The 27,819-nt window shown below is 40.0% G+C and overlaps 2 protein-coding genes across 2 annotated transcripts in view; one reads left to right on the top strand and one right to left on the bottom strand.

Annotated features, from left to right (window-relative positions):
- Positions 1-19,468, top strand: paqr6 (progestin and adipoQ receptor family member VI). The gene is made up of 8 exons (XM_080426211.1): positions 1-227; positions 7,039-7,328; positions 8,510-8,637; positions 9,008-9,213; positions 13,634-13,760; positions 15,612-15,708; positions 16,687-16,831; positions 17,756-19,468. The coding sequence occupies exons 1-8, from the start codon at positions 212-214 to the stop codon at positions 18,019-18,021; spliced, it is 1,275 nt and encodes a 424-aa protein (XP_080282337.1). The 5' UTR covers positions 1-211; the 3' UTR covers positions 18,022-19,468.
- Positions 19,469-27,204: 7,736 nt separating this feature from the next.
- Positions 27,205-27,819, bottom strand: part of ntrk1 (neurotrophic tyrosine kinase, receptor, type 1) — a gene marked incomplete at both ends in the record, with an annotated part of 39,182 nt that continues 38,567 nt past the window's right edge. The window contains one exon of the mRNA XM_080426266.1: positions 27,205-27,390. Coding sequence (XP_080282392.1) covers positions 27,205-27,390 — 186 coding nt within the window. The remainder of the gene's footprint in view (positions 27,391-27,819) is intronic.

Below are 27,819 nucleotides of genomic sequence, written 5' to 3' on the forward strand. Positions count from 1 at the left end.
ACACACACACACACACACATGCGCGCGCGCGCTCACACTGCGTTCACACAACAATAGCCGTCTAGCCCACAAACCACTTCTCCCTCCTTGGCCGCGCTCAGCTTTTCCGTTATGTTTTAAAACAATATTTTACTTTTCGTTTGAATATATTTGTCCTTTATAGTGGATATTTTGTAGGCGGACTTGGTGGCATTACTACCCCCTCCTCCGCATGCCCGACACCCACGGTAAGTTGACAAAAGATTCATATCGCTTTTTTTGTTTCATATTTTGTTCACACAGCAGCAGCCGTTAGTCATCAATTCAATTCAATGCAATTCGTCACTACGTTGTTTATGTATTGTTTTTGTGCTACACCGTGTTGCATCGACGTTTCGGTGGTCGTGACTGAAGCAATATGAGACGTTCGGTTTGTTGATGTGTAGGTTGAGAGATTCCTGGAAAGTCATGTAGTACTGAACAGTGGGTAAGACATTGAGTGCCGAGTTTTCCATACTTGATGGAATGCAGACACGGGGGAAATGGAAATGCCTTCAGCTTTTCATCTTGGGCTTCTGGTAGCAATGAGACAGAATGAGTGTTGCATTATATACCCTTTTCTTTGTTAAACGTTTGAACGAAATTGCGGACATATTTTGTCCATATCGCACAGCCATACTTGTCAGTCAAAATAGTTGTAAACGTGCAATAGTGTATTTAAACTTTATTCCTGGCAGCTGTCGATGCAGATGGCTGCCCACCCAGAGCCTGGTTCTGTTTGAGGATTCTTGCGTTAAGTAGGTCCACTGTCGCCAAGTGCTTGCTCATGTGGGAAACACTGGACTGCTCAACATGTAAAGTGACTATGAGACAATTTGCGTGATAATAAAATCTGGAAGAAAAAGGGAGAGGGAGTCCCACACACTGTCTTCACTTACTAAGGAGTTTATTTAGTTAAGATGCAACGTTTCGGTCGCTTGGACCTTCATCAGGCAACCGGTTGGAATTATTTGAATTAGAGTATAGAGTTAACATTTGATCGTATTCTGTAATTTTATTTCAACACTTTGCTTATATCCTTATTACTGCAGATAATTGAGAAGTGCAAAGAATGTATTTCTCACAGGAGCCTCAGGAGGATTAGATTCCAAGTAGGCGTAAACTATGGACACAATCCAGCACAGGTGGAGAGGATTGTGACACGTGAGAAGTGTATAGTAGTTGAGGCGTAAACGTACATGAGTCACTGACTGTTGTGAAGCCTGTTTGTTGGGTCTGCAGGTTCCTAGAAGTTACATGAAGGCCAAGGAACATGCCGAGACTGAGCCTCCTCCCCATCCTCCCAAATTCTGAGTTGGACTTGTTCCAAATCTGTATGAAGCAGATTCAAATTCAACAAGTCTTTCATGAAAGTTGTAATCTGTAATGTCAGATGCACAATGCAGAAATGGAGCAAGACACGGGAAAAGTTGTAATGTCTGTCTCAGTTTGCAGTGAGTTACAGTGAGGTGCTAATGTACAGTACAGACTGGTGCAGAAAGGGCATCATGTACACATGGCATGCATGTCACTACATGACAATGGAATGTTCTGTGACTTGGGCCTCTGTTCTGAATGTGCCTCGGATGTTTGCATAATAGGTGTGTGTGTGTGTGTGTGTGTGTGTGTGTGTGTGTGTGTGTGTGTGTGTGTGCGTGTGTGCAGACATGCTCTGCATAGGCTTCTTATTGTCAGCCCCCTGGCAATAAAGATGTCCATTGAGAAAGGTCATGTGACAGCATCACGAGTGAGGGAAGGAATTTCAGAATTTAGGAGTAGGACGAGTTCAAAAAACGAGGTGAACAATTTTTTCCCCCCAAAATAGTTTGGATACAATGGACTAATCCAGAGGGTTGGTAGACTACTAGACCCCGGGTCTTCAACGGGGGGTCTGGGACCCCTAGGGGGTGCTCAGAGTTACTACAAGGGGACTCCCAAATCTTTGTGTGATAGAAACATATTTTTCACATGAACCACTTGAACCCTATCATCCCTGTTCTGGGGGGAACATTCACTGAAAATAGCCGATCTGCAAGCTCACAAGACGTCCTAGTGTGACGTGTTGTGAGCTTGTTGATTGGCTATTTTTGGCACAGAGAACGTTTAAACCCTCAACTCAGGGTTTAAGTGGTTAAATGTCTGAAAATACTTATAAACATGATTCCAACATATTAATAGAAAAGATGGTGTGTAAACAAAACAAACATTCATTTATACTGATGATAACATTGATGATAGTGCTGTCAAACAAACGCAACATCTATGAATGAAATCTATGAAAAAGCAACACAATTTTTACTCTCTCAGCGAGGGGGTCCTTGGCCTATAAAACGCTTAAGACCCCTGTACTAGACTATACGTATATTATGTAAATAAACTGGGCACTGTGTTGAGGGACAGAGAAGAAGGAAAGCTGTGATGGTCTGATGATTCAATATCACACGTGGACTGGAGATATCCACCATGCCCTTAACAGCTATGTGGGTATTGAATTTCTCCCTAGCTGTTAATTAGTGGACATCTTTTTTTAGGCCAATCCCTTCTTTGTATGCTATACATGAACATGGGTATGAACTCATTGTACTAAATACTCTTAAACTACTTAACTCAACTTGGCAGACTTTCAACTTGGCATCCCTATATTCGGCATGTCATCGTAGGCAAAGAAAAAGTTTACAAATCTTTCAAAAATACTACAATTGGTGCTGGGTGGGAGCTTGTAGATTTGCTATTTTTGCACGACAACCATCGTACAACAAAGTATAAAATAGGGCTTAAGTGGTTAACATACAATAGTCTGTACTGTAATCGGGTTGTTGCATTTGGCAAGTATTCAAGTATTGAATAGATAAGATGAACCTTTATAAATTAGATACCTGGAGGGATATGCAGGTGTAATCGCAGCGACGGCAGGAAAAGGAGCCTTCAAGGAAAACATGAGTTTGTGTTTGAGTTTTTTGGTTGTGTGGGTGCTTAATGGCAGAGATAAAAAGGGGTAGTATATGCACATCCACATAATTATTGATATAACCAGTGCTGGGCCAAAAATAATTTGAAGTAAATGTACTGTAGATGAGTGTCCACACACAGCATGCTTATTGGCAGAGACCACAGAGCCCTTTGAATAACACCACCTGTCCCTGGTGTCTAAACAGATGAGAGAAGAGAAGTGGTGGTGTTTTGGGGCTAGGTGAGGAGTGGGCGGGGCAGCAAACACCTACAGGCTCGCACTTCCCTCTCCGTAAACAAGTTGTCACAAGATCCAACCATCTCAACCAGCACGGCATTTCCCCAGTTGTTGTTGTTCTCTCCAGCCCTCAGCTGGCCTTTCCCAGAAGTACAGAACAGAAGGTCAATTTTCTTTTTTTGCGCAATAACCAGACATATGCAGGAGTCTACAGTTAGGAGGATAGGATGCACACCTTTAAGTTTTCATGAAGCACTCATTCGTCATTGTCACTCTCTCCCAGTTCAGTTTTCAAGGTCGTGATAGTCTTTGAAAGCCTCGGAGGGGAGAACTGCAAGGTCCCCTCCCCATCTTCACTGTCATAACTTTGGAGAGTGTGCGTCCAGCAGCATGACTCATAATAGGGACGTGTTTTGTTGGGAGTGAGATGGGACTACTTCTTTCCTGCTGTCAGCTGACTTAATGTTTACAGCAGGAGAACGCTGGCCGGCGTAAAGCTCAGTTATGTGGGAGATTACTTCCTTTGTGATAGGGTGGAGGAAATGTGGAGTATATTTCTGCCTTGTTGATGTTGTCTGTACCTATTGCTCTAATACATGTCTGACCACCAGCCAGATCATGTTAGTCATCATGTCTTTTGGCTTCTCAAAGGCTTAATAGGAAACTGATGTTTATAAACTTTTACTGTTGTGGTGTTGTGCTTTTAAAAGGAATATCCACCCCGAAAACAGAATTCATGGGTTATTTTATATGTTCGGAAGAGTTTCTCCCAGAGCTTGATCTATCTGGCTACAGGTATACCACTTTCTAGAGCTATGTGAAGCTGACTATGCAAATAATGCAATCAATCACTATATTAATGAGGGAGAACTCTACTATGCAACAAGTGACATTGAAAACAACCGATTTCATCTGAATGCAAGGCGTGAGTGCTTAGATCGGCTATTTTTGACATGCGACACCGTCATACGACGAACTACTAATCAGGCTTTATTGTCCCATGAATTGGCAAGGAAGTCTGTCCAGAAAGTGTCCCTTAGGGAACTTCCAAATGAGTCTTTGTTGATTCTCTTTAGATTTCTTTCAGCTGCTCATGTTCACAAATATTGATCTTAAGGAAAACCTGTTCTGATACCACTTAAGGTGTTGACTTCCTCAAAGCCCTTGTTCAGTTTCATAGAAATAGTCCTTGTTGTACTCTGACAGTGAAGAAATTGACAGTCACACGCCCTCAGAGGGTATGAATTTTGCACACACGAAAGCCCCACACGTGTCTTGAGTAAGATGACAGTTAAAATTGTTGTCGCCTCAGGCGGCTAAACATGTGAATGTTACTCTTCAGTAAACCCAGGGAACTCGCTCACTCATGGTGGAAACAAGCTTCTTTCCTGTGTGTACTGTGGCCTGTGTGCACGTCCATTTGTCCAGCATGAAATGAATGCAGGACTTGTACCCCACAGGATTTGCATGCAACTACACACTAATGTGAAAATTCTGTATGTGGCGTGCATGACATGTACTGTTAACTGTTGTCCTTCCCTAGTGTGTGTGTGTGTGTGTGTGTGTGTGTGTGTGTGTGTGTGTGTGTGTGTGTGTGTGTGTGTGTGTGTGTGTGTGTGTGTGTGTGTGTGTGTGTGTGTGTGTGTGTGTGTGTGTGTGTGTGTGTGTGTGTGTGTGTGTGTGTGTGTGTGTGTTGTCTCATTTTCATCCAGTGCAGTGTGTAACAGTCGTCTCATGGCCCTCGTCTCTCGAGGCTTGGCCTACACAAAGCTCACTTTGTCACAGTTAACTGGCTTGGTCCCACAGCTGGGCCACTATAAGCGACAGTCCCCACACATTGCTCTTGGGCCAGAGAAACACCCTGAAGGTGTGCTGTGTGCTCTAATAACATGGGGACGGAGTGTAGTATTTCAACTAGTCATGTCCCTCCTATTGTGGAGGGTTATACTGTAGGCCAAATGACCAATTGGCAAATAATGACAAATTCTGGATTTACTCTTAAGTGCATTGCGTTTATCACTTGAAAATCAGTTGTTCACAGCAAACTACACTGTCGTGCGACAAAGTATAAATTAAGCTTAAGGGTTTGATTCCGAAAATGCATATTGTACGTCACAAAAAGATCTGGTGTAAAATGACCAGATTTTATATGTTTGGCTCACTTTATAATGAAGATAAGCATAGTTTCCTGTGCATTGTCTGTGGATGGTAGTGATGCATTAATAATTATGTCAGAATTGCAGACACAACCTGAACCTAGTGTATGTGATCATCCTGTTTGCCAAATATGTGTTGTGTGTGTGTGTGTGTGTGTGTGTGTGTGTGTGTGTGTGTGTGTGTGTGTGCGTGTGCATGTGGGGTAATCTATTTCAGTTTGTCTGTCAGGCAACACGGTTTCCTTTTCCTCACAGATTTTCAGCCTTCAAAGTGTGTTCCTGTTGTGCTGTCCCAAGTATTTAAATAAACAAGGAGCTACTTGTAGACTGTTATAATCTGTGTCCTTCATAAATAAGCGCGGCCTACTAGTATTTACTCAACTGAAACCATTCTTAGCCGAAATTAAAAGTTAAATCGTTTTACCAATTAAATCATGTCAAAGGAAAAGCATGTCTGAAATATTGGAGGATATTTTATATAGGCTGAAAAACAATACTATTTTATCGACAAATGTCAGAGAGTGATTGTTGTTCTCTGTGATATTGGCACTCAGGATCATTATGTTATCACCATGCAAGCTTTGTTAGCAGCCTACTACAATGTGACAATGGTAGTCATTCTCTGAGTCAAAGTCTGTCTGGGTAGCCTACATGTTTGATAATGGGTGTGACGGCCAGATGGGAGGTTCTTGTTAGTCTTGACTCCAGCAAACAAATACATCATAAGCAAGTTTGCTATCATACTAAACTTGAACCTTGATAAACACATGGCCTGTGATAATAACCCCAAGGAGGACCACACTGGAATGTGAATTAACCATAATTCCAGTGTGTGGAAACTGAGTCATGGCCTTGGAATTTGAATTTGAATATGACGCCAATGATGGATACAATCGTCAAGACATCTATCATTCTAACTTAGTCCATTTATATAACTATTACTATACATTATTGTCTCCGCTAGGTCGAAGGCGTGGCCGAGACTATGTTTTGCACCCTGTCCGTGTGTGTGTCCGTCCGTCTGTGAGTCATACACAAAACAAAAACAAAAATTGCATCACACATTCAACATCATCAGGCACATCAAAGAAAAACGTACAGAGGCATCACAGACACAGGCAACCAAAGATCATTATTCTAACAACCAATTGTCCATACATGACCTTCAGGACACTCATAACATGCTTTTCTGTCTATTCTGACACTGATGTATATGAAAAAGACGGGGTCTAACAGTGTGGATTTCATGTAGATCTCAGATGTCATGTTGATGACATCATCTCGAGTTCTCGACACTGACGGCGTATCGCTGTGGCGTTATTTGCCTCTCCATTCACTCAATTATGAAATTAAAGTTTGAAAAAAGTGCCAAATATATAAGTATTTAGAGATTTACCTCCTTTGCCTACGGGCAGCATGCACAAGAAATGTGGTGCTGATCAGTTCAGTTGTTTGCAGGATTAGCCACGGACAGACACACAGACAGACACTCAGACCCTCTTCTAGATTGCTCGGCCAGTCCGGTGACACGCCTTAAAAAGTAACTAAACCCATCCTCTACACTGAGCAACATGAAACAAAGGGCAGAAATTACTTGAAAGAAATAGTTGCCTCAAGTCTTAATGCTTCTCAATGACATATTGTTTTATTGTGTATTCCTTGAATATCTCTCTGCAGTGTTTCCAGTGTGGCGGGGCGGAGGGACCAGTGGTGCTGGAGCTGGTAGATGGGCCCAGGGCTGGGGCTGGGGCCGCTGCATGCGATGGGAAACAGGAGGGCCAAGAGAAGGCGCTCATGCCCCGGTGTTTGACTGCCCCGTCTGGTGTGTCCTGTGCCGGGGAGGATGGACCAGGCTCAGGGAGGCTTGTCAGAGACGGACAGGTGCCATTAGACTACCCACAGACATGCTCAGCATCAAACTACCCTGGGGTAGTTTTGATGTCTTTGACACGCACCAAGTTCCCAAGGTAAGTGGGGAAGTGAGAAACTTGCCTTAAACCTACTTTTCAAGTGATTTCACGGCCGCAGACAATGTCAGAATAAAACCATGACAATTCTGCTAGAGTTATGGCACGCTCCTGTCATCTCTATCGTTTGGTGTAAGGTGGTCATAAAACTCAGTCCGAGCTGTTTTAAGTCGAGTCTTTTTCTTGTCTTGACGTTCTGATCAAATCAAATGTGTTTAATATTATGGTAAGTTTTTAGTCTTGTCCAATGATATGAACATTGTCAACAACCAATTAGTCTCGCATAGCCAGACGTTTCGATAGCTATGCGGAGATCTCTGAAAGTCTGGCTGTGCGAGACTAACAACCAATCGGCGTGCTCTTATCTTTTTTTCTTGTCTTTTCATGTATTTCATGTTTTCAGTTTGTTTCAGTTTTTTTTTACACATTTTCAAAAGGCACAGCTTCCTCATTAAAACACATAATTATACAAACATGTTTTTATCTTTAAAGAACATTTATTTTAGTGATGCCATAAGCAACTTTAGAGATATTATTTTATGTTCTGTAAACCCATACTTAAATAGATAATTAAATATGGAAATACAGAGATATCATATGCATAAAGTAAGCAAGCAAGATGAGAGTCAGAGATTATCTGTAGATATGGTCTTCCCCGATTTTGATCATTTGTTTTATGCCATGTTGTTTCCTTAATCATTTGTTTTGTGAAACGTCTTTGTGTTTTCTCATTTGCTCATTTGTTGTGAAAATGTAGTGTCTTGTTCTCCCAGGCCAGCGTAAACATCCGTAAATACATCCTTTTGCTCGACTAACTTTGTATTCTTGTGGCATTGCCATCGTATACTGGCAACAAAGCTTTTCAGAGTTCTGATTGATGTGGTGCTTGTTAGATTTATCACAGTATAACCAACTATTTATAATACCTATAGATTGGAAAGGGAATTACGCTCTCCGTTGGGTTCTTTATATGTAAAATGCACTTTTGTTCGTTTCCTCGGACATTGTCAGTCTATATTGACATCGATATTGAGAATGGTAATAACACAGCTGCAGTAAGAGCCAGAGGGAGATCATTACTGACTGGACACAAGCCATACAAAATGTAAGTTAATCTGTAAAAATGGACACAGTCCATTTTACTGTGTAGTATTTGACGTACTATGTGACTGGATCCTCAGGTGTTTCGAGAGGATGGCATCATCTCTGGCTATCGCCACCCTCGGAGCTCAGCTCTGGACTGCATCCTCAGCAGCTTCCAGATGACCAATGAAACCGTCAACATCTGGACCCACTTCCTGCCAACGTGGTGTGTAGTACACAGAGATTGGAGATGTGTTCCTGCTTTACCCAGCTGGGTCATATACACGTTGCATGCATGATCTTCACCTGTATGCATAATTACTATGAACTAATATTTGAAAATGGGATTTGTGTACTAAGTATACAATTATATTCAAATACCACTGCACCACCTGTGTGAAATGTAAATTATTGGATTTATGAGAGGGCACTGACCAGAATATAACGTATATATTTTCCTTCGTGAATAAACTTAGGAGAGAGGCTCGTTACTCTCACCATGTATCAGATCCTAGTGGAATTTATCAACCTCTTCACAAGGGCTTTATTTTTTGGAAGATTTCATGATAGAACTGTTTTTTTGTCATGTCCCCCAGGTACTTCTTATGGCGGTTTAGCATTCTGTGCTCCATGCTGAACTTCCTGACGGATGGCTACGTTTGGCCGCTGCTGGTGTACATGCTGCTGATATGTGTGTACCCCTTCACATCCAGCTGTGCTCATACCTTCAGCACCATGTCTGCAGAGGCACGTCACATCTGCTACTTCTTTGACTACGGGGCCCTCAGCCTCTACAGCTTGGGTGAGAAACCAAATAATTAATTTGTGATTTTCAGACGAGAACCAGGTTGGGTGAGTGGGAGGCAACTTGTTTGACTCCCCAGAGCAGTTGGAAAAATGAATGAGTAACACATTTACTTCTCCATCAGTTATCCAATGAGTTGTCCATCTAAGTGTACTTAATCCACAACTACGTCTATGAAATGGCTCACTGAACAGCTATAAAAGATTGCACTGGGCAGCTCAGGCATGAATATTAGTCGAATGTAGGGCACTGCTAAAAACAATGCACTTAGATAAGTTGCCCTTGATAAATGAAGTGGAATTAAAATGGTACAAGTAGCAATGGAGGACTGGCACACAGAACAAAAAAGGAGTTCAGATTAGATTCTGTATTTTAAATGTTTCTATTTGATACATTTCAGGGCTGTACAGACCTTCTTTAGTTCCTCAGTTCAACATGGTCTGCTGCATGTAACCCTGACCACCGCAGAGAAGACAAACAAAGGACAGTTTGTTACCACACAAACCCTTGTGTCCCTATTCTCATTTGGTAAAATAAATTGCCCATCTACAAGCTCACGATTCATCGCGACGTAAGTTACGCAACGTGTTGCAAGCTTGCAGATTGACAATTTGATGTAGAGGGAATAAAAGAGAGGACCAAGTACTGAGCCATACCCCGGTCAACTAAGTATTTAGGGTTTAGTGGTTGAGGCCCAGGCACATGCACAGCTCAACCTTTGCAAACCACAAATGGTTCAAGACTTTTGGTCAAGACATTCCTGCTGATTCATGTGTCTTAACATAGCCAGATTTCATAATGCCACCACAAGTTGCAAGCAGTCTAAAGCAGTGGTTCTCAAACTTTTGTCAATGTCAAGGACCTCCAAATTGATATGTATTTTGCCACGAACCCCTGTCTGAAAAGATTTTGTGCCTGGGACCCGTCGCATCAGGACACTTTACATTACAGTAATTTAGCAGACGCTTTTATCCAAACGACTTACAATAAGTACATTCAACATAAGTAGGCAACTACTAATCACCAGAAGTCTTAAGTGCATTCTCTTCTAAAACAAGCAACTAAGAGTATACCTAGTGCTAAGGTAAAAGTGCAATATATCAGCTACTTACTTTCTTAAACAGATGAGACAAATAGGAAAATCAAATGAGCAAGAGCTAAAACAAATAAGTGTATCAAATGAACAAGATCCACGTTGTGGGCTTGTAGATTGGGTATTTTCGAATCAGCCTAAGTATAAAAGGTTAAAGTGGTTAAACTGATTTTGATGCTATATCAACTCGTGTTGCTGGGGAACCCCTGAAACTCTTTCAAGGACCCCTGGGGGTCTCCGGACCCCACTTTGAGAATCACTGGTGTAAATCACTACTCAAAGTCAGATGTCACTGGAATTAATCTAGAGAGTAGTATAAGGTAAGGTATTCAGCAACAACCAAGGGATTTGGTTACAACAGGTCACAAATGACACCTGAAAACAGTATAAAGAGTATTGCCTTAGACAAATGTAAGTGCTAATGTTCAGTTGAGAGCAAAGCCTAGTAGGATCACTGTATTTAGGCCACCATTCATGGCTCACTGGGTTGAGTTGAGGTTACAGCTATTGACCAGAACATTTCCAGATGAAAAAATATTTTGTGGAGTTAATAATCAGAGCACAAAGAACCCTGTTATTCTACACTTAATAAGGTTTACAAGAGTGGGTCAAAATTACATTTGATTCAAGACCATGTCTTGAACCACATGATTGTACTGAACCTTACATGCTCTCGCCAAGAAAATGTAACAATAAAAAATATGTCATACTAGCGTGGCTGAAGTTTAAATGCATCATCTACAGTGAATTATCTATGACAAATATTATATGCCTCTCAGTTGCCATAGTAGACTATGCACTGCAGCAGTACATTTAGAATTTTATCAAATAATTTTCCATAATAAGACACAGAATTTTCTGATTCTGCATTGGTGCAGGCTCTCCAGGGTGCACCAATGCTCAGATCACCATTTCTAATTATAGAGGAAAATGGCTGGGAAAGATGAGTCAATCCTTTGACATGATCACTCAGCTCAGTGCTTTCCATCCTGCAACTTCTGCCAGAGAGAAGTCTGTCTCATTCTACTATTAAGTCGTTGCTGTAAGGCAGAACTGTTTGTGTTTTCTCGTAAATTAATACCCTACCACAGCATCATACAAACGTAGCAGATCCACAAGCTCAAAACGAGCATTTTGAGCTCGTAGATCTGCTACTTTTGCTATTTTTTTATTTGAATCCTGAAAAGCTACCGTTTTGGACATTATGAGGTTTCCAGCCGACAGAGACGAAGTCAGCTATCTCCTCGTGTTGTGTGGGGTTCAGAGAGAAACTGCTTTTCAGCTGTCCTTAAATGTTTCTACAAGCAGTGTGAAGAAAATTCCCTGTGGTGTGTTCCTCGGTTCCTCAGCAGGAATTACAGGTTGTGCTCGTCAAAAGATTGAGCCAATCCATCACACCTGTCTGAATCTTTATTCATCAAAAAGTCAAAAACTCTCTGATGCCTTTAAAGAGCGTGAGCGATTTTTGCTCTTCATCTTGCTCTCTAGGCAAACAGCAATGGCCAGAGGGTGGCAGTGTTGCAGCACAATGTTGCATCCTCCATGCAATGTAAACCATAAAAATACAGTAGAGATATGGTTTTATCCGCAACTGACCTACTGTATGCTACAGTGTCACAAACAATTTGGTTGTATTAAGGAGGCCGTGGCTGCCCTCTCATCTTCTGTCAAGCGGATAGTCAGACAATGTCATATAGTCAAGCCCTGCCATTTCCGCTAAGACTGATGAATTGACTATGGGGCATGCTACTGCCCTTATATAGGGACAGTCCTCCTCGGGGTGTATGGCACAATGGTGGTCTAGTGGTAAAGGGACTATAACAGAAATAAACTGACGGACTTAAGTGATTTGTGTTTATTTTACAACGTGAGAGTGCGCAGGTGACTGCTGGTGTCAACTGTTTACAAGATTCAGCGAGAGATGAGGATTTGAATTGTGGATAGACCTCCTGCTTCAATAGACATACACACACTAGAAGGAGCAGCTTGACCGTCCAATATGGTGGCCACGTTGATGCATCGCTCCAATGAACAGCAGCGGCCAATGCGTTATCTACGTGTGTATATATAACTATGCCCCCAAAGCCCTGTCAGAGGACGAAGCCTGTGATCAGGCTTCGTCCAACTTTCCATAGGGCATGTATAGTTTCCATTTGAGAAAATAACTGTAGAGTTCTACCCTACAAATACAATGATTTTCTTAACAGTTCTTCACTATCAGCCCCAAGATAAATGTTTGCTTGGCCTCACATCCTCTTGTCTCTGAATAATGTGTCTCTTTCATTGGTGCAACCCTTTAGGGAGGTTTTTCTAACAAATAATTAATATAAGGGTACCCCTGTGTGGTATAAACTTAGAAATGATTGCCCAAGATCCTACACTAATCCGAGCCGAGACCCATGGAGTGGATAGTCTGTGTCCGCCAGGGTAAAATGGCAGATGCATATCATAACTCTTTATAACTGTGTGTGTGTGCGTGTGTGTGCGCGGCTCTGCTCTGCGCGCCTCGGCTTTATGTCTTCATCAACACAAGGCATCATCAAAACGCTCGCCCCAAAACACAGTCGCCCCGGGGCAAATCCGGCGGTATTCACCTGGTATTCCTAAACGTAACCCCAGTAAACTATGCCTAAATCTACCCTTATTCCTAAACGTAACCTCAGTAAAACGGTGCCAAAACCTAACCTTCTTCCTTACCTTAAGACTTGGCATGTATCACATGGTTTGTATTTGGCTTTACTTCATGGTTGTGTGTATATTTACAGTATAGGAGTTTCCAACCAGACTAAAATGTACTAAACTAATGAGCTTTTCAAATAATGTGGCTCCTGGCACTGCAATCCTTAATCTGCCACAGAGCTCTTTAGGTACAAGATGTGTGCTGTCTCAAATGTCCAAAGGTCCATTTCAGGGCTACAAACCTGCATTGTCACTGCATAGTGACAAACTAATTTATCTTGAGCTGCGCCTGCATGGAGAATTTGCTACAGTGTTCAAACATGTTGCAGTTGGTCTTTAGAGAAGTAAGCAACCTTGCTCGTAGTTTGATATATCGTCCTAGTGTAGTTACATTATTAATATCATTGTTATGATAGCGGAGGTTGCATTTTTGTTTTGTATGAAGGTTTTATGGAATTTACTCCCAGCACCACACACGTTTTAAGAGGGTGCATGTTGATTTTACTCGTGTCCTTTATGCCCATGTTGTCACCAATATGAGGCTGGCCTCCAAGTACTATCCACTAAGTACTCTGAAAATGTGTACAACAGCTACTATGCGTTTTAAAATATGCTTTGGTGACCTCCTTTTGTTTTTATTGTCAGGCTGTGCCATAACCTATGGGTCCTATGTCATGCCAGACTGCTGGGTCAACAGTTGGCTTCATCAGTACTTTGTACCCATCGCCATTGGCAACACGCTCTTCTGCACCAGCTTATCCTGTTATTCCAGGTAGGAGCCTGTTATCCATCCCCACCATACCTCTGGAAGGGAATCGGCACACATTTAATTGTGACTGTTTCTATTTGAAAAGACATATTGAAGAGCACTTGCTTTGAACAATGTAAATGTTATTTTTTAAATTATAATCAGCCATCACTTTTCTACTGCTAAAGCTCAAATAGAATTGCACTGATTAATTGAAGTTTGGATATTTACTTTTATTTTTATGATCTTTGGAGTCAGTGGTTTAGTTTAGTTTAATATTTGTACTATACAGTGGTAAGAAACCCAAGCAGGCGTATATGAAGACTTTCCCTAAAAAGGTGGTGAATAAATTACTTGAATCACTGTTTGTGATGTGAACAATTGTAAACTAAGAAAGGAAGAGACATTCAATGAAAATAATTAAAAAAGGGGCAACAAATGGAAATTGGTTAAGCAAGTCTAATTATTTATCTTTTTGATAAAATGCTTTTTAAGTGTTCAGGCAGATTGTTCCAGGGGCATGGACTGTAAATTGACCTTGAGTAGTCCTAAAAAAAAAAAAAACCATGTGGAGATCAGAAGATATTCTTGTAGGATAATTGTGTACATTATTATTAATTAAAAACAGACCACAGAAGCTTGTAGGGAGAAGATTTAATCTGGTGTGATGGTGTGCATTAAAATAATTGAATTATGAATGACATTTTATTTCAGTTAACAACAGTAGTGCATGCACTACTGTGGATGTAGTGAGATGTTAATAATCTCACTGCATCCACTGATCGGCTATGATAAAGTACTAAAAACAAACATTTACTCAGCGGTGCTATTTGGATTATCACAATCAGTTTTTCCTTTTTGTATTTGTGTCTGCTTGTGTAAGCAGCTGTGCCCTTGCTCACTTAAATTCACAACACCAGTGTCAAAGAAACAATATAATTTCAAGGTCTCACAGTGATTTCATGACTTAGATTGAGAAGTACATAAATGGTATTTCTGCCAAGAATTTCAAGCTTCAGTGGGAGTTCAATGCCACTGATTCATGAAAACAGTTTTGATATTTTTTTATGGAGACTATTCTGATTTCTGGCTCGCATACAGTTATATAAAGGAAGGAGTGCGGTGCCCGGCGTGAGGTCGGTCTGATGACATTAGGTATGTCCATATATGGGCATAAAAGGACATGGACAGACAAATACAGAGATGGTCATGACATATATGGGCATACAAGCTACACTGATAGACAGACAGACAGACTAATAATACATACAATTTGTATAGCGCTAAAACTAGTTAAAAGGTTAAAAACTATTTAAGAAAGGTAAAGACAGGGGGTTGGGATACAGAATACAGATAAAGAGATATCCATATATGGATGCATGAAAGGGACAAAGACAGACAGACAGATGCAACAGGTACGACGGGTATGGGGCATGCTTTTGTTCCCAACTTGCATGGTCCCAGAGCACAGGTCTAGTATAAAAGCATACTATGACTAAACGCTTAGGCTTTATTCATACTGAAGGGAAGTCTGGTTTGTTTCTCAAATACGATCTTTAATACTGCCTGTTATTTGCATGTCATCAGATCGGATTTGTGTATTCAGACATAGTCAACCTATCTGCATTGTTTGCTGTAATAACGATGTAGCAACAGGCATGAGTAAAGTAATTATATTCTGTTGTAAGATGGTGTTAAGGTACCAGTATCAAGACTGAGACACGTCTTTAGAAATCTGATTTGAATGAAACCACCTAGTAATAATGCGGTTCAAAACGGATCAGTTTCCATGTGTTTCTTTTTTTGCTGTTCAAACGTGATAAAACCAAGTCTGAACATAGCCTTACTGACTCTGCACCCCATATGTCTCCCTAGGTTCCTGGAGTTACAGTTCCCACGCAGAAGTAAAGTTCTTAGGACAGGGGCATTCGTCTTTCCATTCCTCTTCGACAACATTCCTCTATTCTACAGAGTGAGTGTCATTCTGGTCAGAAAAGTTGATTTCCAAAGCACGTTCTGTAATTTTTTTGGGAAAAGTAATTCCCGAACGTTTGTCATATACAGTATTTCTAAAATATTCAGCATGCCATCTGTGGTGTTTTTTTTTCTTTCAATCAATGACTTCAGAGACATTTTCTTCAGTTCTTTTTTTCTTTTTAGGTTTGTTCAATAATTTTGTTTTGTTTTGAGTACTGCAGATTGTTTCCTTGTTTTCAAAAGAAACACATTTTCAGTCCCAGTTTTAATTGCAAAATGACGTACTTGCATGCATTAAGGCCAATACATGCTCCTTCTGACATCTGAAAAATCTTCTGGTTCGGACAGGCTTTCCAAACTAGTTTGGAGAGTCCGAATATCTGGGGGTGCATGAAAACGTTCTGAGACCGCACATCAGAAGTTTGGAATGACGTCGTCAATTTGTAGTTCTATTACCTCAGAATAAAAGTTTGGATGTCGGAAGGAGCATGTATTGCGCTTTATGTAAAAGCTGAGATCAGATTAATGCCAGTCTTTAATACTTTTTCTGACTAACCTCGAAACTGATGGGGAAAAAAAGGGGAAAAAATAAACTGATTTGCTATTTGAATGAAAAGTAAATGATGTGTTGCTTTAATTAATTACTTGCATGACTGGAATTATTTTCTCCAGTTGGCCTTGTTGTTTTATTTGTCTCATCAGCTATTTTCTATTTATTCATTCATTTTTATGTTGGTAATTGTTTTCTGTATTCACCCGATTCATACTTTCTCCAAATTTAAATCTACTTTCTTCGCTTTTTGTCATGTACACACGCATACGCGCGCACACACACACACACACACACACACACACACACGCACACGCACACAACCATATCATTATGTGAGAGTTAGTGATGCATTTATTTCTCTTGTTTTGAGCTGTATTTATGTCCATTGTCTCATCACCCTTTATCTGTTTGCGTGTATAGCTGCTGCTGTGGTGTACAGGAGGTGACAGTTACAGCGAGGCATTGCCCAATCACTGTTACCACCTCCTCTTTGCTTTCCTCACCTGCTTCCTGTTTGCGTCTCACCTCCCGGAGAGGCTGGCCCCAGGGCGCTTTGACTACTTTGGTATGTCCACCATCACGTTTTTACAGTGTGGCTCTGTAGGAGGCGAGCCATCTAGAAATGGGTCTGTGTGTGTGTCTGTCTGTCTGTCTGTCTGTCTGTCTGTCTGACTGACTGACTGACTGACTGACTGACTGACTGACTGACTGACTGTGTCTGCATGGGTGTCCACTTATCCAGGGCTAATCTCGCAAACTGATTGGTCGATCAGCACCAAATTGCTTGTGCATGCTGTCAGTAGGCCATGAAAGTAACTCCACACATTGTTTCTACATATGTTTTATATATTTTTTAAATATTTAAATAACGTGTATAATCAGTAGCCTATTACGTCTACACATATACTGATTTTGTTGTGAATTGGCAGTACTGTAATTGATATACGCAAAAGAATAAGGCAAGTCTATGTACAAACTACATTATTGCAATACATTCCAGCCTGTTTCCAAACACATGTAGCCTACAATTGGAGCATACCAAAGAATACATTAAGATTAAGGGGAAAATAAGGATGAATTCCACTACAATTATGTCAATGTTTGTAAATACACTTATGATAAAATCTGATCATGTACATGTTTTGTGAATCAGGCCCATTCTGTCCTCGCTTGACAACTACTATTGACATGCCCTTGAGCAAGGCACTTAACTATTGATCGCTCCAGTTGAGCTAGTCACTGCTCACCTGTAAAAAAAACTAAACAGTAGTCGTACAGTGGGTCGCATTTCTGTATGTGGGTAAAACTATCCGTGAGGTCTAATTAAAAAATGGTTGGAGTTCACTTACTGTAGTTTATCTGACATTATACTATACTGCTGAACCGCATACTATATATGCGGTTCAGTGGCTTAGATGTTTTTCACCACTCTTTCAGAAAGCTCAAATGTCATCATTGCACCTAATGATCTCATTCTCTAACTGTACAGGCCACAGCCACCAGCTCTTCCACATCTGCGCCGTGGTGGGCACCCACTTTCAGATGGAGGCGGTGATAGCGGACATGTCCTCGCGTAAGATGTGGCTTGTGGCCCAAGGGGCCATTCCATCGTTCCTGGGCACCATCGGGGCACTGGCCTTGAGTCTCATCCTCAACCTAGGCATCATTTGTATCTTCAGTGCTCCCCTGCTTTGTAAACCCCATCAAGCTGCCAACCAGCCACAGACGTCGCTGGGTGAACACAAGGAACAGTGAGGGTATTATAAAATAGCTGCTGCACCTTCCAGTGCAAAGGGTGTGGCTGTACTAATTGCCACATGTTTTATTGTTTGAGATGTTTGTGGTAGTACTTCTGTTGTGAACTTTTTTTTTAATGTTTTGATACTTTGTCTTTGATACTAAAGCATTATTTCTAACTGTGTTATACACTTTTGTTTTAATATTCACTCGTGTTCACTGTTTACTCGGAAGCTGAAAACCCAGGTGTTGTTGAAGCCTTTTGGTTGTTATGTGTTAAGTTTATAGCTCATGTTTAAAGAGGTGCACATGTAAACGTATCAGGCTCTGGGTTGAATGAAGCATTTGTCTTAACACAGCACCCAAGTGCCTTATGGTAGCGCTACACTAAATTTACAAAGTTTACAATATGTTATTAAATATAACACAGTGCTGGTTTAGTAAAATCTCAAACTGGACAAAAAGAAAGGTTTCTTGGCAGGGATTTTTTTAAATAAATAATTCCATCCATGTTGGCCAAAACTGTATGTCACTGGTGCATCTTGATATTGTTTAATAATACTAATGTAAAAATGTAAAAGAGAAAATATATATTGTTTTTATAACTGTAATATCTGGTTAGTATGGCTTTTCAATAAAGTTATAATCAATGCTGGCCATCTCATTGAAATCTACATACTGTAATATGATGCAGATTTGATTGCCAGCCCCTACATATCGCTATTGATTCCACTCTATAATGGCTTGAATTGATTTGTTGGCCAATGTGGTTCTCTTTGATTGTCTGCCTTATTATGAGCCTTAACCTTTACTTGCAACAGAACATTCGGTAGCATGCCTGTGATTAAAATACAGGTGGCAATTTATTGGGTACGTTTCTATGGTAACTATAGTTGCCATGTACCCCCTGATGTTTTTTAGATTTTTTTTGTTCCTGCAAAAATACTGTACTTTGTTCTCTCATTATTCCATCTCGAATGACAGGTTGGGAAGGCCTCCGTTTGAAAGTCTTTCATATTTGGCTAACGTTGTTGTTGGGCAGAAACCTTGCATCTGCATAATATTTCAACTTTTTATGTTTTTGTAAAACAATGCCCTACTTCATCATACAAGAGTGTGAGCACAACTGTGAGCTTGTAGATCGGCTATTTTCACTATTTTTATTTTTATATAATAATAAAAAAGTAACGGTTTTGGACATACACGGTTTCCACCCGACAGCAACGCTATAATCAGTAATGTATGTGTTTTTTTGCCCCTGGTGTTAGAGCAATGACTTCTCATGTGGTGCCATTCTTCACATGCCATTGAAGTTTTCTGTTCTAGTGCCATTTATGATGTTATTAGTTCACTGCAACCATCTTGGGGAATGGAGAGACATTTTGCATTTCAGAACAAATTTGAATAACATCTACTCTTTGGTCTTTCATTCTTTCATATCACTAAAGGCTATTGTTTACATTTACTATTGAAATTATAGTGACTAATTATTTATATATATATTACACAGACACACACACATACATTTACATAATATACATGCAGCAAAACATTTTGATACAGTATCAGAAAGACAAACCATAAGCAAGCTTCAGAATGTTGCTCTATATTGACCATTGTAGAAAGTCTGCATTTTCAGTTTTGGAGACCTACAGTACAATATAGAAGAGGGGAAATTATTCATAATATTGTGATCATTATTTAGATTTAAGTTAGGTAAAAAAAAAATAGTATGCGTTCATAGTGCTAGCACAGTAGGATAAATGTGCATTGTATTTGGCAAATCACATGGAAGGCTTATCTGTATAAAGCAATTTTGTCAACTATTTAAGTAGTACAGCACATCGCACAGGTAACACAACTTTCCGATGCATACATTTGTTTTTCCGAAACGTATGTTCTTTGAGTAGGTCTAGAAGAGGGAACGGTATGTGATATTGTGGTAGGAGAGAGGTACATGGATATTATTGCAGGTGGCTTTAGTGCTTGAGTGGAATACAGAGCCCACTGTATAGTGCATTTGAAGAATCACACAGTACGCATGCACACACACACATAGGCACACAAACAATTTTGTATGAGAATAAGAGTACGTGTAAAAGGTATTTTGAAGGGTAGAACATAGAGCATATGAGTCATATTTTCCTTATATCACTGACAAAACAAGCCTTGGCCCACAGTCTGGATTCCTGCACCTCGTCTCCTTGGTGGGGTTTCTATTGATTTTATTTCCTCTGAGGTCATCATCTTACCCACACTTCTCTATTTTGACCCCGTTGATTCTTGGAATTGTGTCATTACTGGCCTCTGATGTGGTATTATCGACCCAAACTGGTTTGGAATTAATTTATTCAACGCTGCTGTGGAGGCTAATTTATACTCAATCTTGCACAATACAAATATGTATTTTCAACTGAAGACAGTGTTGATGCAGGCCAAGAAGTACAAATTAGTCTTTATTCTCTTTGTCATTTGCTGTTGTACAAGATAGAACATGCTGACAATTTTGCCACTGTGGAAGCTTGGAGCCACCCCATGTGGTATTTCTTTATTTGCAATAACCCCATGAAAGATCTGAGAATCAGACTTTCAGCCCTATTTGTATGAATTACCATAAGATACAATTAACCTCAATGGCAGATGGAAACTTTCCATGGTCACATTTTGTACTGATTTATTTATTATTTCTGTGTTGTTGTTGCTGCTGTTGTTGTTGTTGCTGTTATTATTATTATTAGGTCCTGTAGCTGTTGTAGGCTAATTCACTTCATTTCGTCTATTTTACAGCTTCTTAAGATGTCTTGTACAAAACAACATTTAGGTTAAAGAAACAGGAAAGTTATGTCAGTCAGTAGCATACTACTCATCATGTATGGGTACTTTTAAGTTTGTCATAATGTTCTGTTCTTTTGTTCATATTGAAGGAATGAAGGTTACGTTTGATAAAACAGAAGAAGCAAAGACTTGGATCAGGTGATATTGGGACCTACAGAAATTGTGTCTTCATCACTACTCACAAAAAAGTTGGGAATGTTAGGGAATTTGATTTAAATAATATTTGTGCCTCTTTAACCATCTATATACTACCTTTCCTATGATATAATTCACTATAGGGTTTGGAAGAACTTCTGTAATACTAATTCCTTTAAAATGTCAATTCTTAATTGTTCTCCACTGTCTATAATTTGCTATCTTCTTACTTTACTAAACCTTTGTAATAAATTGTGCATTTTATTTTATAAATGTAACCATTTGCACTGGAATAATTTCAATAAAAAAGAACTCACCACAGCTTGGATGGCATTTTGCTTTGGAATGTGCTGTTAAACAGCTGGATTTGACTTGGATTCTCAACTTACTTTTCTCCCAACCCAACAATCTGTTTTTTACCATAAATGAATGAATACTTTATGATAATTTCACCATTTTTGCCAAGTCCGCTTAGCATAAAGCGACTTTGGGCTTGTTTTTCTGTAAAGTCGCTTGTAAATATTAGTAATTGCGGGTTTGCTGTTTTTTTTTTTGGGGCTTGTTTCCAAAGTGTAGTTACTTATTTGAGCTTCTAAATGTTGTTTAAACCAGTGGTTCTCAAAAGGCATATTTGTCTGAAAACATTTTGTGCCAGGGACCCCCAAACAAGATTTGTTGTTAAAATGTTTAAAAACATTTTAAATATTTTTACAATATTTTATATTTAAAGTAGCAGATATAAAGGCTACATAGGGTTCAAGCAGTGATAGAATGGACCTCTCGTTTATTTTGGTCGCTGGCCGCTTGTTTCCCTCGCAAAACCTGGCAACGCTGAATTCACTTGTGTATGCTTGTAGATCGGGTGGCTTGGCCTAGCAGGTGCTATAACACAGAGACAGATGAGAGAAAGCAAAGTGTCATTTCAGTGAGAACAATGTGCCATATTTTGTTGAGCTGCAGTAGCAACATGAAGTAAATGTGCCGCTTTGAATTGTCAACCAGCAGGTGCTTCATTGGTGAGTAGCCAAGTAACTATAAGTACATTTACTCAAGTACTGTACTTAAGTTCAATTTTGAGTTTTTTTTTTGGTAGGCCTACTTACTGGAGGTATACATTTCAGAGGCAAATATACTTTTACTCCACTACAATTATTTGAAAACTTTACTAGTTACTTTGTAGATTTTGATTATTAATACAAAACATACATTAACCACTTCAGCCCTATATACATTTCGGACATTGTCGTGATGGGACGCATTGTGAGCTTGCTATTTACTTTTAAGTACATTTTGATAGCAATACTTTTACTCAAGTATATATGAGAGAGAGAGAGAGAGAGAGAGAGAGAGAGAGAGAGAGAGAGAGAGAGAGAGAGAGAGAGAGAGAGAGAGAGAGAGAGAGAGAGAGAGAGAGAGAGAGAGAGAGAGAGAGAGAGAGAGAGAGAGAGAGAGAGAGAGAGAGATATCAGATTCAAGTTGTAAGAAATAGTAGAGTAAGTAGACTACACAGCATACATGTTTAGCCTAGTAGTAGTATTTTTCTTTTATTTAACTGTGCCTGATTAATGGCTGACTTTCCATGTTCACCTTTTTCTGTGTTTGTGTTAATTTGAAGTGTGGTGGCCTACAATTGTAGTTATTCCATTTGGGTGATAGTCAATACTACAGTAAGTGAGCAGTAAAAAAGTTGTCCTAGTATTTTTATGCACAGTAAGCCTGCCGCCTGTGTGTGATACTGAACAGGAGAGGGCAGAACGATGCAGTAAACAGTTGAGCATTTCAACATGAACATTTTCTATGGCTCCAACTTGGAGCCATAGAAAATGTTCATGTTGAAATGCTCAACTGTTTCCTGTTCCAAGGTTGAGAGAGTGACTGATATAATTCTGAAGGACAATTAATATAATTCTGAAGGACAATTAAAAGCTCTTATCATTACTACATTTGAGTGTCAGATATTAGCTACATTTGGAATTGAAAAATTCTAAACATATTGGTCAACACAGAGTGGTACTCTGGATATAAGCTTCCACCACATTTTATGTTTCTTAGAGCAGGGGTCTTCAACAGGGGGTCCGGGACCCCTAGGGGGTGCTCCTCAGAGGCCTGGATAAAAGCCTGGAGATCAAGGCTATCCTCAAGAGTTACTACAGGGGGTCATTAGGAACATTAGCCAAAAATAGCAGATCTACAAGCTCACAACCTCAAACTCGCCTCGCACTTGCGAGGCGTTGTGAGCTTGTAGATCGGCTATTTTCTGAGATTTGGTGTAGAAGGGAAAAAAGAGCAGACCAAGTACAGAGCCAATGGTCTCTCAGCTAGGGGGTTCTTGGGCTGAAAAAAATGTCTTTGTGACTGACCACTACAAGCTCACACAGTGGCGTTTCTGGCCATCCCGGCACCTTAGCTGAGACACCTTTTCAGTCAGTATCATGGTCAGTATCATGGTCAGTATCATGGTCGGTATCATGGTCAGTATCATGGTCAGTATCATGGTCAGTATCATGTTCAGTATCATGTCAGTATCATGTTAGTATCATGGTCAGTATCAAGTCAGTATCAAGTCAGTATCATGGTCAGTATCAAGTCAGTATCAAGTCAGTATCATGGTCAGTATCAAGTCAGTATCAAGTCAGTATCAAGTCAGTATCATGGTCAGTATCAAGTCAGTATCATGGTCAGTATCATGTCAGTATCATGGTCAGTCAGTATCATGTCATATATATCATGGTTCAAGGTTCAAGGTTACTTTATTTTGTCTCCCGTGGGAGAAATTTGTCTTGGACACACAGACCAGCAGCATACACAATAACATACAGTACAGGACAAAGACAAAAACAAAACATAAACACACAGTGACATGTACAGTCCGTTTTCCTAGTCATCACCCTCCATAATAATCATAAATAATAATAGCCACCTCATTCAGCATATAGTGCAATAAGACCAACACCTTAGCACACCTCAAAACCTTCTGCCCCGCCGTCTGCCCACCGCAAGGACATCATTGAGGAGTGTAATTGACATAGGGACAAAGGAGTACTTGTACCTATTGTAGTTGAACGCATGGGTCAGTACCATGGTCAGTACCATGGTCCGTATCCAATCAGTATCTGGTCAGTATCATGGTCAGCATCATGGTCAGTACCATGGTCCGTATCCAGTCAGTATCTGGTCAGTATCATGGTCCGTATCCATGGTCAGTATCTGGTCAGTATCATGATACTGCCTTTTTGCAGTTCGAAAATATCACCTATAGTTTCTTTTAAAGATTTATTTTTGGGCTTTTTTATGCCTTTTTTGATAGTACAGAAGGTAGACAGGAAACGGGGAGAGAGAGATGGGGAGTGACATGCAGCAAAGGCCCTCGGGATGAAAAGGTTCTTTGAATTTGGAATTATAAAAAAAAAAAAAATGTAAGAAACGAAAAGAAAAATACATATTGCGCCAAAAATGGGTCTGTGCTAAAAAAAAAAGGGTCCTGGCCCATTGTTTGGGAAACTGCTAAAGAGGTAAAGGGTGGGTGGGGATGTAGAGGGTGCATGGATGGTGTGATAGCATTACTCACAATCCATTACCATTCCCAGAGGAGCTCCACAGAGCGCAGTGAGAGCAAAGAAAGTGTGAGGTAAGGAGAGGCTGGTCTAGAATGTTTGGAGGGTGTTTGTTTGCTCGCAGCCCTCGGAAGGCAATATGAAACGTGATTATTCCTTTTCAGTAACCGGTGAGTTTTCCACTGAGACGGTACAGGTTATTGATTTCAGTCTCTCATTGTCAACATAATAGAAGCTGCACTGTTAAGCAGCCTTAAGTGTGGACAGTAATTCATTGACATTCAGAGACATACTATATGACGGACTGAGTGATTGTTTGATTGACTGACATAGAGGCAAGATACAGTAGTGTGCAGGAGACATAATTATTTAATCATTTGTTTTTTATTTAAGGTCCAACAATATACAAAGTGCTGGGGTAACAATACTTGAAGAAGAAATTTCCTTTTGACAATGATACAGAGTATATACATACAGTATTTACATTCAAAGGCATCACAATGGTTTTTATTCTTAAAATGTCAGCTTTGCATTTAAAATGTCCACTTTTCCCCTTGAAGCGTCCCATTTGTAGGTTAAAGGTAGGAATCCAACATGAACTGCGGGCTTTGTCTTTGTTTTCTACATGCACGTTCCCTCTGGACGGGTGGTCAGTCACGCGCCTCACTATCTCTGTTTTCACTCCCATCTGTCACTCCTCCTGGCGTTCAATCAACTACATCCATCTGTTACACTGCAAAAATAATTTCATCTTTAGGCCTTTAGCCTTTATTCCGCTTTCAACCTGGCACTTTAAATCTTTAATTTATTAATGTATTAATTATCATTTGATATTTTATAAGTGAAAACATCTGCCAGTGGTGTGCGTGAAATAAAATCATTTGTTTGCGGTGCAGTTTCATGTTTCAATAAGGTAGACTGCTCCTTGACTATCAAGATAATGTCACCATAGACATGTTGCTTTTCATAGTAAAGTTAATACCTTTTGATTAAAAAAAAGAAACAAGATTCAGAATTAGTTTGAATCTCCTTGTACAATGTGTATTATTTTGCAGTGCGCTACTGTACTGTATATCTTCAACTTGTTCTTTATTAGATTGCTAAACAATACTTTGATACTGAACGCTCGTGCTTAAGGTCTTTTAAATTGCATGTTAAACATAAGTAAATGGTACAAAAGCCACACAGTACTATGGATGTGTTTCTTGCAGCCAGGCCACATGTCAAACCAATGTTCTTTGGAAGTATTTTGTAGTTTAAATTGAATAGTATTTTACAGGAAAACTACCAGCATTATATATTTATATAAACAATGTAAACGTAGCCAATACACCAGGAAACACATTCACTGCTGATAGAATCCTTTTTGTTCTTTTTTTTTATTTTTCTGAAAAATATTATGACACATGAGATCTGACACATTAGAAACAAACTATTTTTGTTAAGTCACCAAAATAAAAAAATAAAAATGGCAATTTTAGAAAATGGAATCATTCAACTGTAAGTGTTAATGAATAATATACAGTCGAGTTTATCCAACTTCAACCGCTACTCGTATCAAATTACTGCCTGCTGTGCACAAACCTTTTAAAAAGGTTTCTGGCCAACGCTCAAGTGCCCTCTTATAATCATTGTTCCATTTTATAATTATGCCAGTCATAAGTGTTTATCTACTTTTTAGTCGTATAAAATGTAGTATACAGTAACTCTCGTTTATGACTAGCAGTGACTCAAACTTGGCCAAGTCACCCCTTCGCAACCCCCCCATCATTTCGTATCATCGAAGAGCAGCTGTAGTTCGTCTGGTAAGTGAATATACCATGTACTGTTATGCTCAATTTATACTAGGTTGCGTATCATCTACATGCTCACAACACGTCGCAATGTGACGCGTTGTGAGCTTGCAGATCTGCTATTTTCGGCACACAACACCGGTACACAACAAAGTATAGATTAGGCTTTACTCGACCCTCTTCCATGCACGGCCGTCCATGAACTAAACTGTATATCATATACACCATGAAACAGTGTGGTAAACATTTGACAGGTCTAAAAGCCACCTTTTTTTAATTTGTAACACAAGAGGGTAGTGATTAGGGTCAGGTTTGAGTTGTTATGAGAGGATGTGTCTCATCCAGTCCTTCAAGAATCATGGCTGGGGAAAATGGAAAAAAGAAAAGAAAAACCCAACAACAACAACAACAACTGGAAAGTATTAATCAACTAATTAAGTATTAATCATTCAACCCACATTAATCCACGATGCTCTTCACTGTCAAATCCTCAGTGTTAATTTGAACATAGACTCTATGAGTATAAAAATTGACCTGGGTCCATTTTGAAAGACAAAACAAAACAAAACACTGAGTGTAAAAATGGACCCGGGTCCATTTGGGTCCACTCTTACACTCACAGAGTTAAATTAACCCTGAGCATTTTACTGTGTTTCCTCTGGTCCTCTTAACATACCACGGAAATCCAAAGTTCCAAACTGGAACAAATTACATTGCATAATGAAGATTGAGATAGAAACAGAGGAGTACGTTTGAAATCTCTAATCATTTACCAAACACTCCTCCCAGCGATCAGCCATGATTCCACTGTCCCCCCCTCATTCCCCTTTCCCCCCAGCCACTGATCTCCACACCTTGGCTCTCTGTTCCCCAGACAGACTCTCTTAACCCAGGATGTCCAGGTAAACTGGAGGGTTCTTTACCAAGGCCAGCAGGCGACTGTGGATTTCTTTGATGACCAGCCTCTGGTGGGGCTCTCTCTGCCAGCAGCCCTGCATTAAGAGGGCGATATCCTTTGGGCACGTGCGTGGTCTCTCCAGCTCTCTGCCCTGCGTGATACACTCAATGGCCTGTCAGTGTAACATTTACAGAGCCAGGGAGAGTAGGGAGTAGGGAGATACACAAAAGAGGGGAACAGAATGAATGATAGGGAGAATAGGTGTTTGGAAATATCAGGTAGCAACATTTAAACATAAAAATTGTTTTTATCCCTCCCTGCTAGGCTAGCAGCCCGGCTCTAACGATCCCAAACAACGTATCTAAAAAAAACTACAGGCTGAATTGCCATGGAATTGTTTGTGCACCTTCATGCTCGGACGATGGCCCCTACAGATTGTAGTTACTTTAGGCCATTAGGCCAAAAATTCCACTCAAGATACTGCATCTCAAAATCGATTGGGCAGATTGCCATGAAACTCTCTAAGCACATTCATACTCTCTGGAAGATTAGTCCTAACTATATGAGTGAACCTATCACCTATCCTCTGGTCTAGTGCCTC

This window comes from Gymnoscopelus braueri, assembly GCF_963280865.1.
Source record: "Gymnoscopelus braueri genome assembly, chromosome: 4".
Lineage (NCBI taxonomy): Eukaryota > Metazoa > Chordata > Actinopteri > Myctophiformes > Myctophidae > Gymnoscopelus > Gymnoscopelus braueri.